At 41.2% G+C, this 13,030-nt stretch overlaps 1 protein-coding gene across 1 annotated transcript in view; it reads left to right on the top strand.

Annotated features, from left to right (window-relative positions):
• The window catches only part of CDH13 (cadherin 13), a 599,046-nt gene that overhangs the window by 285,741 nt on the left and 300,275 nt on the right, over window positions 1-13,030 (top strand). The window contains exon 5 of the mRNA XM_083752927.1: window positions 11,695-11,847. Within this exon, the coding sequence (XP_083609053.1) occupies window positions 11,695-11,847 (153 nt within the window). The remainder of the gene's footprint in view (window positions 1-11,694; window positions 11,848-13,030) is intronic.

The following is a 13,030-nucleotide window of genomic DNA, read 5'->3' as shown; positions in this document are numbered from 1 at the left end:
GGAAAGAGGGTTTAAAATTCACTGCATGTATGACGTTAAAAGAGAACACGATGAAAATGTTCTATAGATGGTATATGACACCGGTGAAATTGGCGAAGATGTATAAGACATGCAATAGGTGCTGGAAGTGTAAGGATAAGGAGGGCACGTTTTATCACATGTGGTGGGGCTGCGGGAAGGTGAAAGACTTCTGGGAAAAAATATATAATGAGTTAAAGAAGATTTTAAAATATATGTTTAGGAAGGAGCCAGAGGTCTTTTTGTTAGGAATGGTGGGAAAGGAGATTAAAAGAGAGGACTGTAAATTTTTTAGATACGCAATTACGGCTGCAAGAATGGTATTGGCCCAGAGATGGAGACAACAGGATATACCGACGGTAGAAGACTGGAGAACAAAATTGCTAGAGTATGTAGAGCTAGATAAAATGACAGGGAAGATCAGATACTTAAGAGACCAAAAGTTCATCGGGGACTGGGAGAAATTTGTAGAGTATCTGGATAGTATAAGTAAAGGACAGATGACGCTTAAGGGATTCAAAGAAGCACTGTAAAAAAGCAGCAAGTATTGTCTAAAGGGAATAGGAGGAAAAGAGATAAATAATGTCAATACAAGTTTGAGGAATGCGTAAAGAATGTGATGAACACGGATGATTTACGGGACAGCTGAGGGAAGTTCAAAAGAGAAAGAAGTTAGGAAAACAATAAGAAATTATTATATATTTTTTGTTGTTGCTGTTGTTGTTGTTTTGTTCTGTGTTATGTTCGATGTACTATGTTTAATAATAAAAAATCATTTGAAAAAAAAAACAGATTCCATCTCTAGACACGTCCTATTTTGCCTGCTGCTTGTTTTATAATTCAATCTTCCACTGGCCACTGTCTGTGTGCCTCTTGGTGTTACAATGCAATCACCTTAAGAGCAATTCAGAATAAATTTCAAGCACCACACCTGTTTATCCATCCTTCCCATTCTGGAAGAGCAGCAACCACAAAGCCTATTGATTAAAACGCTTGGATCGGTTTCTGTGCTGCCATTTTAAGCTGAAGTGCAGGGACAATTTCTGAATAAATATCATACGATAACCTATCAGGCATGCCATCCCTTCCTGTTTTTTTAGATATTCACATTGGTTTCTCCTTGTTCCTTACTTTGTAACCAAAAAAATGTGCACCCCCCCCAAAAAAACCCTCATTGGATTCCTCTCTTTATTGCAAGAAAAAAAGTAGGTGTTTTAATTAATAATTAAATTATTAAGGGCTTACAAGATTTAAAAGGTGTTAAATTGGTCCAGTGGACCAGCTGTCTGTCCTTGACAGTAGTGTCATTATCTTGTCACCATCCAGACCTGTGACCTCTAGATAAGTTACTTATACATGGGGGTGGGGGGAAATCTTCCTCCCATGACCTTCAGTACATGAGCCATGGATTTGTTTCCTAGGGAACTGGTAACTGAGAAAAATCTATAATTAGATCTGTGGGTTATAAGCTACATATGGGAACCGGGTGCTAAGTGTTTCCCTGCAAAAGTAAAGCATCTAGATGTAATAAGCTAGATCCAAGATGATTTCAATTATGAGGGATTCATTTGAGAAATTATATCAAGTACTCTGGATTTTCTTCTCACCTTTCTCCCGACCCCAACCCCACCTCTCTCTGCCGCATGAAGTTTTGTGTGGGATGATGTTATTAGGAATCATATCTTGTCGGAAACAGTTGGAGTCAGGACCTGATTGCCCGTAGTGAAGTCATTGGGAGAGGATGAATTCTGTCATTTACACACACACACACACACACACACACACAGCTGTGTTCCTTCAGGTTTCTAATTTTGTGGTCCTCATTTGACAAACCTGTCTGACTTGGAGATGCAAGATTAGGAATGTGAAGGCAAAATAAGGCACTGTTATGCATGTTAATACCTCCAAAGTATTTCTGTCCTCCATCTGTCCTACATCAAGGACTTATCCTCATCTCAGTGTATTTATCCTCATGACAATTTTGTTAAAGTAGATTTACGATGTGGCATAGAGATAACAACATGCCCGATCCTACCTGAGATTTGAACCTGGGTCTTAACATTATGTCAGAAGCAGCTTTCCAAGGCTTATATTTTCAAAATGCTATGGTCTGTTGTAGAGATTTTCTGATTTTTTCTTCCCTTTGGGTTTTGAGCTATATGATTAGATAAATGCATTGTTATCCTCACTAGTTTATAAATGCTAAAGAAATGCAGGTTTAACTCCCCACCAAAATACCCATGCAAGCTGTGCAGTGGGATGGTTAGTGCATTGGACTAGGACCAGGGTTCAAATCACCACTTGGACATAAAGCTCATTGTGTACCCGTGTCCCAATCACTGTTGTGAGAATAAAATGGGGGGGGGCACATGTAAGCTGCTATGAACTCCTTGGAGGAAAGGTGAAATATAAATCAAATAGTGAAGGTCTTGTGAGATTTGCATCCCACAAATTTTGCATTGCAAAAGGCGTTAACCTTTAATGTTGGTTTTCATGTAATTTATTTGAACCACAAACTTTGCAAACCCTAATAGTGCAGCAACAACAACAAAAAAGTGTTTGTAGATTAGTACTACTCCATGGCATTGGATATCTGTGCAGATTATTGAGCATTGCTGCAAATGAGGCGTTGAAAATTCACATGTGGGTATGGCTACTGTTTTGATTTTAATTGGATTGTAAAGGTAAAGGACCCCTGACAGTTAAGTCCAGTCGCAGACGACTCTGGGGTTGCAGCACTCATCTTGCTTTACTGGCCGAGGGAGCCAGCGTACAGCTTCTGGATCATGTGGCCAGCATGACTAAGCCACTTCTGGCGAACCAGTGCAGCGCATGGAAACGCCGTTTACCTTCCGGCCAGAGCGGTACCTATTTATCTACTTGCACTTTAATGTGCTTTCGAACTGCTAGGTTGGCAGGGGCTGGGACTGAGCAACGGGAGCTCCCCCCCGTCGCGGGGAATCGAACCACCAAACTGATTGGCAAGCCCAAGAGGCTCAGTGATTTAGATCACAGCGCCACCCGCGATGGATTGTATTCAGATTCAAATCCAAATGAGCATTACTTAGCACAGACACACATGCAGATTTGGAACAGGAAGGCCAGATTGTCAATCTATACTCAGGCATGAAACTCACTGGATGAATTTTGACCAATCCCTCTCTTGGGGCTCATCCACATTCTCCTTGGACTGAACAGTTTTCCCTTTGCCCCTCTCCTTTCCCAGGGAAAGCCTACTCCTTATCTCTAAAATGGTGCAAACCTCAATCTGGTGAACACCTGAATTGCTCATTTGCTTTGATTGAACACTAAAGGTTGGTTTTCCTTGGGGGGAATGCAGAGGGACAAGAGGAAGTATGGTATTCATAGAATCATAGAATCTTAGAGTTGGAAGGGAGCCACGGGTCATCTAGTCCAACCCCCTGAAAATCATAAGCTCTCACTCAATCTAACCTGCCTTGCAGGGTTGCTATGAGGATAACTTTGGGAAAGTTGGAAGGGAGAACCATATATTATGTTTTGAACTTCTTGGAGAAAATTCTGCTGCATTTGCAACAAGAATAACAATGTGTTGCAAGAAGGCCTAGCTGCAGCTGTGCTGTAAACTTCAAAATACCTCTAGGGAAGCTGGAGAATTTTGTTCAATCTGCATTTAAAAATGAGCTGACCTAATTTGCACTTACTTCCTGAACTAATATGGAGACTGGAATGCAGTTTTCCTATGAATTGTGCTGTTCATTGAGTTTTGCAATGCAGGAAACTCCCCATTTACGTGCATTCAAGGCATGCACATCACACCACCTGTCCTTCCCCCAAACGTAAGAATGGGATATAAATGGAGTAAATAAGTGATGCATGTCTTCATTCAGCCACCATTTCTGCACCCTAAAATGCAAAGCTTTAGCCCAACAGTCTAGTGTCTCCTCAGTCATACAGTGGTACCTTGGGTTAGGAACTTAATTCGTTCTGCAGGTCCGTTCTTATCCGTTCTTAACCTGAAACTGTTCTTAACCTGAAGCACAACTTTAGCTAATGGGGCCTCCCACTGCCACTGCATGATTTCTGTTCTCATCCTGAAGCAAAGTTCTTAACCCGAGGTACTATTTCTGGGTTAGCGGAGTCTGTAACCTGAAGCGTCTGTAGCCTGAAGCATCTGTAACCCGAGGTACCATTGTACTCATAAATAACTTATCATTCAGATAACTCCCCAGAGTCTTTTCTGTTCACCCCTGTTGGTATAAGTAGAACTGAAAAATGACAAGTCTATCTAGGTATTTGATGCCAGCCCCTAGAAATGTAAAATCCTAGGTGCCCTCTGATGCTTTTGCTTGATAACTGTTTAAGTGTTTCCTATATTCCTTGCAAGGGAGGAGGATGGGAAGAAAGCCAGAATAAGTTGACTCTGCCTGCCATTAGCTGTTCTGTCCCACCAGCTTCAGTGGTTACCAGCCGCCACGGTTATGGGGTGCTGTGAAAAAGCAGCATCTTCTCAATTATTTTGTTTATTACCGTTGTGGGAACACCATTTTGATTTTCTGCCTGAGGCATCAATGTGTCTTGGCCTGTCTCTGTTGGATATATAGCCCTAAAGCCTGCAGGAAACCACAGCAACGCTTTGAGGAGCTGCATTGCCCAGCAGATATTCATTTTATTATTATTATTCTGCACTTAAAATAGTAAAATTAGAGCAGCATTTCTAGTCACATGCATCTCCCAATTAAAACTGACCCTTGGGGATTTGACATCGAATAGAGGATGGGAAAAAAAACTAATTAAACCTGCAAAAGGAAATATAGCAAAAAGTTAAGAGCCAGACTTAGTTTTCTTTGCTGAATTAAATTGTGCCTGTTTATTTGCTAGTGTGCAACTTTTCTGTCTGTCAGAAGAAGTGAAACATTTATTACAGTAAAGAAACACACAACCAAAACCAAAAAAGTGCACTGCAAATACACACACACACACACACACACACACACACTCATAATTTATACTGCTGGATTCTTGAAAAAATTATGTTAAAGAGAAAGGAGGTGTACATGATTATTGTTGTTCTGTATCTATTTATCTCTTTTGGAATGTTCCCAGAAGAAGACACGTGTTTTGGTTACATCCACGCCAGAGTACTGTAATGTGACTTAAAGATGTTTTGGACACTTCATATAGGGCAGAATGTGGCAGCTGAAATGCATTTTGGCATTGGGACTGCACTACATTTCTTCTGTGGTGGTACCACTGGCTGCCAATTTTTCCCCACACCCACTTTTAAGGTGCTGGAACTATGTCCCTAAATTGTTGGGGACCAGGCTATCTGAAGGATACCTATATAATACCCACATGAAGGATACCTTTGAGTTCAGCTTCTTTGGTCCTGATCTTTGACTCGCCACAGAAGCTGTCTGGTTGGAGCACACCATAGGCAGGACCCTTTTTGTGTTGGCCCCACACTGCTGGAGTGCCTTCCCAGGGAAATGGACATTGCTCCTTTGCTGTTGATTCTTAGAAGGTGCTTAAAGCCCCCCCCCCCTTTGATCTGCATTTGGATAATTTTATTGAGCTCTGTTTATGCTGATATTTTTAACACCTTTTTAGCACTGATGTTTTGTGCTATTTGATTTTTTTTTAATCATCTGGGATTGTTGATACATTTAATAATTTCAATGATAATTTTATTATTTGTACCCCACCCATCTGGCTGGGTCTCCCCAGCCACCCTTTGTTTTTTGTTGTTTTTTTTTTTATGTGTGTGTGTGTGCGCGCGTGTGTGTGTATATATACAACCCCCCCCCCCCAATATTTCTCATTATATTTATAAAACTTTTTGTTATGGTTTGCTGTTGCAAATGTAAGCTGCCTTGTGAGGGTACAGATATACTGGAAACAGGGATAGAAATCTCCAGAACAAATAAATATATAGTATATAATCCAACCCTGTCAAGTAAGCGGATACTGTTTTTAATTTATACTGTGTAGACTTAAGGTCATGCCCCCCCCCCATGCATCTAAAACACTCTTACAGCATTGTATCACTTTAAGAGCCATGACTTCTCTGAAAGAAGTCTGGGAACTGTAGTGTGTTAAGGGTGCTGAGAATTTTAAAAGGACCCTTAACTAACCATAGTTCCCAGGATTCTTTGAGGGAGTTGTGATTCTTACAATTGAACGAGATGATGTGGGTGCCTGGAATGTGTAGAGCAGGGGTAATCCATGTGGTACCTGGACTACAATTCCCATCATCCCTGACCATACTGCCTAAGGTTGATGGGACTTATAGTGGGCACATGTGGAGAACACCATCTTGGATACCCTTGGTATAGAGTTTCTATTAAAATCCAGGTACTTTTGTGTTGGGAAATGGAAAATCATTTTGAGTGCAACCAGATACCTGCCTCTGAGACTCAAGGATGTGCAGGAATACTTGGAGTTTGGCCGGGGGGCGGGGAGACAGTTATTAAGTAACATCACCTCTGTGGTTGCTAAGCTGGAATAATATTGTCAAAAGCAAAATTGTTGTGGTTATAAAACTACACACACACACAAATCCTCTCCTGGGGATATTGTGGGCTGATGTTCCCTCCGCCTGGCTCCACTTATCTATTTCTTTCTCACTCCTTAGAAAACGCTCTGTGATTTACTTCTGTGATAAGATCAGAACAGCTGAGGGATCATACTGTTGAAATGAGCTTAGCTGGAAGGGACATGGTAACACCAGTTGAAAAATGGTGTTGGTAAATTTCTTCTGGCCAGAATTCAGTGAGTGTAAGGGACTTCTAAGTATAGTTGCCCATTTGTTTTATACTGCTTGTAGGAGTTTATCAGCCTTCAAATGCCATTTGCCTTAGCTTTGATTTCCCTTATGGGGAAACCTCAAGGGATGCAGTCTTTTCCTGCTTCAGAAGTGCTCCTTTTCCTGTTCAGAAGATTTGAATCAGGCCTGAATCTCACAAGAACATTTATTCACAGGGGGTATTGGAGAGGGCAAAATGGGCAAGGAGCCAAAACCAACGCCGGCCCAGATTTTTCATAGTGTATTTTGTGGAAGCAATGTAACTTCTCTTGGCTGGGGGGGGCTTATAATCCCCCCATAAGTCTCATTGGAGCAATGCCACATCATGGCACAGAACAGCCACGTGTAAACCGGTGCCCTCCAGATATTTTGGCTTACAATTCCCATCTTCCCCAGAGAAGATGGCCAGTGGTCCAGCATGAAGGGAATTCTTGTCCAAAACATCTGGAAGGCAGGAGAGAATATTATGAAAATGATGTATAGGTGGTACATGACCCCAGTCAAGCTTGCCAAAATTTACCATTTGCCTGATAATAAATGCTGGAAATGTAAAGAATCGGAAGGTACATTCTTTCACCTTTGGTGGACGTGCCCAAGGATTAAGACTTTCTGGGAGATGATCTATAATGAAATGAAAAAGATATTTAAATATACTTTTCTGAAAAAACCAGAGGCCTTTCTCCTGGGCATGGTCGGCCAATTGGTGTTAAAGAAAGATAGAACTTTCTTTTTGTACGCTACAGCAGCAGCAAGAATTCTCATCGCAAAGCACTGGAAGACACAAGATCTACCCACCTTGGAGGAATGGCAGATCCAAGTAATGGACTATATGGAAATGGCAGAGATGACTGGCAGAATACGAGATCAAGGAGAAGAGCAGGTGGAAGAAGATTGGAAGAAGTTTAAAAATTATCTACAAAAACATTGTAAAATTTACGAATGTTGAGGACATTGAAATGAAACAAAGGGGTTCTAGTGAATAAGATAAATAAGAGTATGAAAGAAGGTATATATTGGATGAAAATTTGAATAATATAATATGTGAAGGAACTTTTAAAGGATAAAATTAAATACGAATGAACTTGCTAAATTAATTTTAAAGTGGAATACAAGAAAGGAGGGCAGGTGGAAGTCAAGAAAATAAGGTTATGATGGAAATGAACTTGAAAAGAGTTCTCCTTTTTCTTTTTATGTTAATTTTTTTTAGGTTTGTAATATTTTTCTTTTTTCCTGCTTTTTGGCAGAGTTTTGATTTTTTCTTCCTTTTTGTTGTTTGAATGTTGGTGTTTGTTGGGGTTTTGATGCTTATTGTTTTATTGTAATCTTTTATCTTTCTTTTGAGAAAATTTAATAAAATATTAATAAAAAAAACAAAACATCTGGAAGGCAGAAAATCAGGGAGTGCAGGAACAGAATCATTGCAATGGGAATTATGGGAAGAAATGGGGTTTGTTTTCTCCACCTGACTTGGGGCGGGGCCTGACAGACTCCATAAAGGAGTGCTGCTGCTGCTGCTGCTGCTGGGCAGAGAGGGCTCCGTTTTAGTTTTCTTTTTAAAATTGCTTTTATTTTTTATCTATGTCATTTTAGATTGTGATTAATATTAATGCTGTATTCTTAGTTTTTATGAATTATGTGGAAACTGTTTTCCATTTGGTTGTGTACTTTGTGTTGTGTTTTATTTATTGTTTATAACTTTTGTTAAGTTGGTGATTATGTAAATCTTGTCATGCTGTAAGCCGCCTTGAGCATTGTTTTTAACTATGGAAAGGCGGCATACAAAGAAAATGATGATGGGATAATAATGATGAAGAAGCAGGGGTGGACTGTGGCCAACTATGCCCTACTCAGAGTACACCCATTGCAGCTAATGTGCTTTAGCTTCAATGTGTCTACTCTGTCTAGGGCCAGCATTGGATACCACTTGGTTAAATGTTCTAAAGATGCCAGAATGGTGTTGCTCTCTTATTTATTTCATTTATATCTTGCCTTTCCTAAAAGGAGCTCAAGGTGTTATACATGCCTCTCCCTATTGCTATACTATCCTTGTGTGGTAGGCTACTCCGAGAGCTGGTGTCCAAGGTCACCCAGTGAGCATCATGGGCAAGGAGGAATGTGAACCCTAGTCCCTCAGGACTTAGTTTGACACCTTAACCACTATGCCACACTGGGTACTATTACCTGGACCCTCAAAAACATGGCATTTTGATTTCTGCCAATCCCCCCCCCCCACAACTCTACATTCTTCGGTGTTATCAAAACAGGGGTGCCAACACAATGTGGGAGCAGATAAGCCCAGTTCCACATAATTGGTCACACACACACACACACACACACACACACACACCCCATTTGAATGGCAATGCCCATCAACTATGGAGTGGGGTGGGGTGGCCCCCTCAAATATTTTCTTGGGGGTGGGTGAAGGGACCTCAACCAAAGGAGCACACATTTTGAACTGTGTCAACATTCTATTGGCATCATGGTTTTCGCCAAAGGATTCTGGGAGCTGTGGTTTATTAAGGGTGCTGAGAGTTGTTAAAGGTAAAGGTACCCCTGACCAACAGGTCCAGTCGTGACCGACTCTGGGGTTGAGCGCTCATCTCGCTCAAGAGGCCGGGAGCCAGCGTGGCCAGCGTGACTAAGCCGCAGCTGGCGAGCCAGCACCAGCGCAGCACACGGAAACGCCGTTTACCTTCCCGCTAGAGAGCGGTCCCTATGTATCTACTTGCACTTTGGGGTGCTTTCAAACTGCTAGGTAGGCAGGACCTGGGACCGAACAACGGGAGCTCACCCTGTCGCGCGGGGATTCGAATCGCCGACCTTTCGATCAGCAAGCCCTAGGCACTGTGGTTTAATCCACAGCGCCACCCACGGTCCCCTGAGAGTTGTTAGAAGGCCTCTATTCCTTTTCCAGAGTTACGATTCCCAGAGCAGTTTGACAATCACTCCCTATTCACAGGGGATTCTGAGAATTGTAGCTTTCTGAGAGGAGTGGGGGCCTCCTAACAACTCTCAGCACCTTTAACAAATTGCAACTCCCAGAATTCTTTGGGATAAGTCCTGTCCATTTAATGTGGAATTATATATGAATGTCACCTCAATTAGAAGAGGTCCATATTTCTGTCATTTTTGGGAGTACGTAGCTCCCTCTTGTGGCTAATTAAACTTTAAACAAAGTATCAACTTAGAAAGACCTTCTTCTGGGTAATTGTCAATGTCGTCATTCCAGACTTTATAAGAGCAGGTGCAAGGATAGAAACTTAGGCATGGGGAGACATAACTGGATCTTGACTCTTGTGCTTAGTTTTCATTGCAAGTGTTTTGTTCTGAACCATATCTAGGAGGGTTTATTATGTTAACTTTATTCACAAAATTTGGAGGGAGAATGACTAGAGGCAATAGCAAGCTTTTCAGGGGGATTTGAATGACTGTCCTTCAGAGCAATAGAATGACTTCCTGAAAAACAAACTCCCTTGTCTTCTGAAGCACTCACTTTGATCACATTCACACCATACATTTAAAGCACTATGATACCACTTAAAAATAATAATGGCTTCATCCAAATAATTCTGTAAACTGTAGTATATAAAGGGTGCTGAGCGTTTTGATTGACCTCTATTCCCCTCACAGAGCTACAGCTCTCAGAATGGTTTATCAATCATTCTTTCTTCATAAAAATCATACTTCTGTGAGGGAGAATAGTGTTCTCTTAACAATTCTCAGCACCCTTTACAAAAACTTCAGCTCCCAGAAGTCTTTGGGGAAACCATAGCTGTTTAAAGCAGTATCATAGTTCTTTAAATGTATAGTGTAGATGAGGCCTTGAAATGTTGAGAGGGTGCTGTGGACAGCAGTCAGAACCTGAACTTCCTGAAAACAAACTCCTTTGTCCTCTGAAGTGATCGCAGATCTCTCATGTGGAAGAGCTTTGCTGTTCACTTCTGACACCATGTGCAGAATTCCCTCTTTGTTTTAGTGAATTGAACAACTCTCCAGTTTCCAGTGAGAACCGGTGGTGTTGCTTGACCCAAAATGCAGCAACTGTACACTTTGCACTATTTCCTTCTTGGCAGTGCCACTACCACCCTCAGATATTAAGGGGATGGTTTTCCAGCAGAAGGCATTATCTGCAGCAGTTGTAGAATTCCCTCTCCCCAGAGGCACACCTTTTTACCCTCACATGGGTGGATAAGAAATATTATGAATAATAATAGCCAACACCACCATTGTATATATAGAGGAAACAATATTTCTTACATCATGAATGTTGCCTCATATTATGGTCATTGGCTAGAACAATAAACTTATATTGAATTGAACATCTTTAAAGAGACATGACAAGAGTCGTTATTATTGTTTAACTGGCAGCTAACATTGATGGCAAATCTCTCTCACACACACACTCACCCCCCCCCCCAAAAAAAAACAACCAGGGAAGGGGCACATCGAATTAGTGTCTGCTAGGTTCTGTTGGCATCAGGTTACACCTAGGATTCTGGGGGAAGGCAGGGAAAGCAATGTCCTGATCTCCATTGCTGAAAACATAAACCCCAGCTGTTACCTAGACCTGTCTCTTGCCTTACGTGAGGCCCCATCTGCACTATACATTTAAAGCAGTATCATGTCACTTTAAAAAGTCATGGATTCTCCAAAGAATCCTGGGAACTGCAGTTTGTTAAGAGTGCTGAGAGTTGTGAGTTCCCCTCACAGAACTACAGTTCCAATACTACCCTAGGAAGAGGGATTGATTGTTAAACTACTTTGGGAATTGTAGCTATGTGAGGTGTAGGAATCATAATATAGGCATGCTACAAGATGATAAATTGTTCCTAATTCCTTTTTGCTGCTTCCTTGGCTTGTATCCTCACTACTGTGTTTGCCTCATACAGGTGGTAGACAATGACAGACCAGAGGGCTCCAAATTTCGGATTTTTGGGAAAGGTGTGGACCAGGAGCCAAAGGGATTTTTCAAAATTGTCGAGAGCACAGGAGAGGTCCTTGTGACACGGTCTCTGGACAGAGAAGCAATGGCCACATACCAGGTAAGTCTCCATGCGATGTATTTGTGTGTGAGTGTGTGCGCATGTTGCGCGCTCTCTCTCTCTCTCTTTCTCCCTTTTAACTTGTGATTGCCTCCAGACTGTCACATTTTGTCTGAGTGATTCAATCACATACCAGACCTTTATGTTTGTGCATTTGAAGTGGATTTTAAAAACTTTGTCATCCTAGCACAATAAATCCACTTTTTAAAAAAGAAAAGAAAAAGAAAGAAAGACATTTTGTGGTTTGGAAAGTGATGGGGAAATGCATTAGAAATTGTGAGATGAATGTATGGGAAGGTTTATAAACCCTTACAAGCAAATCAGGATGAATGCAGGACAAATGCTGATTGTTCTATAACCACCCTGCCAACAAATCAGGATGCATGCTCAGTAAATACTGGATATAATGCAACTTCTGTGTGATCTTTGTGCAAGAAAATCAGGATGGATGATCAATAAACAAGTAACCTGGAGGGGCTCTTTATCTTCATGGGATGTTGCAAAAGTTATGCTTTATGTTTCTTGGCTTCAATTTGCTGCTTCTTCATAGTGTTGTAGATAGTGATATAGAAAATTCAAAACAAGTGAAGTGATGAGGCTGGCCAGAATATGTGAATCTTGTAGGGCCTGGGGAGAAATTTGTCCCCTTTCTGTTGCTTTCCAAGAGCTCACTATGCAAAAATTCATTTATCAGAACACAAGAAATAAGTACCCAAACCTCACTATATGCACTGCAGAATCAGTCAAAACGAAAAGCTGGACTTTGTCCACCTCCTTATTGGTGTTTTGCTTGTCAATGCCAAACATTTTAGGATAGAAACCATGCAGGGAGGGACAGATCAGAAAAATATATATTTTTCTTTTGTCTCTCTTCTGCTGGTTGACTGCAGCCATTTCAAGCAGGGTGGTGAGAGATGGGACAAATCACAGATTAGAGATATAGGAAACAATGGCAATTGTCAGCTTGTTATGCAAACACTCCCCTAACAAACAATTTCCTGGGTACACATTATGTTCAGAAAGCACAACCTGTGGGTATTTACCAAATATCAAACCAAGCAAAATACAGCTCCTTCAAAACTTCTCTGAATTCTGTGGTATGGACAGGAATTGGAACATTATCAAGGGTTTCACTGTGTCCACAAATGCCACTTTGTTGACCTCTGTTCTAAAGGCAGTAGCA

Source organism: Podarcis gaigeae (assembly GCF_964106915.1).
Source record: "Podarcis gaigeae genome assembly, chromosome: 8".
Classification (NCBI taxonomy): Eukaryota; Metazoa; Chordata; class Lepidosauria; order Squamata; family Lacertidae; genus Podarcis; species Podarcis gaigeae.
The sequence above is the reverse complement of the archived record's forward strand: the minus strand, read 5'-3'. Positions and strand labels throughout refer to the sequence as shown.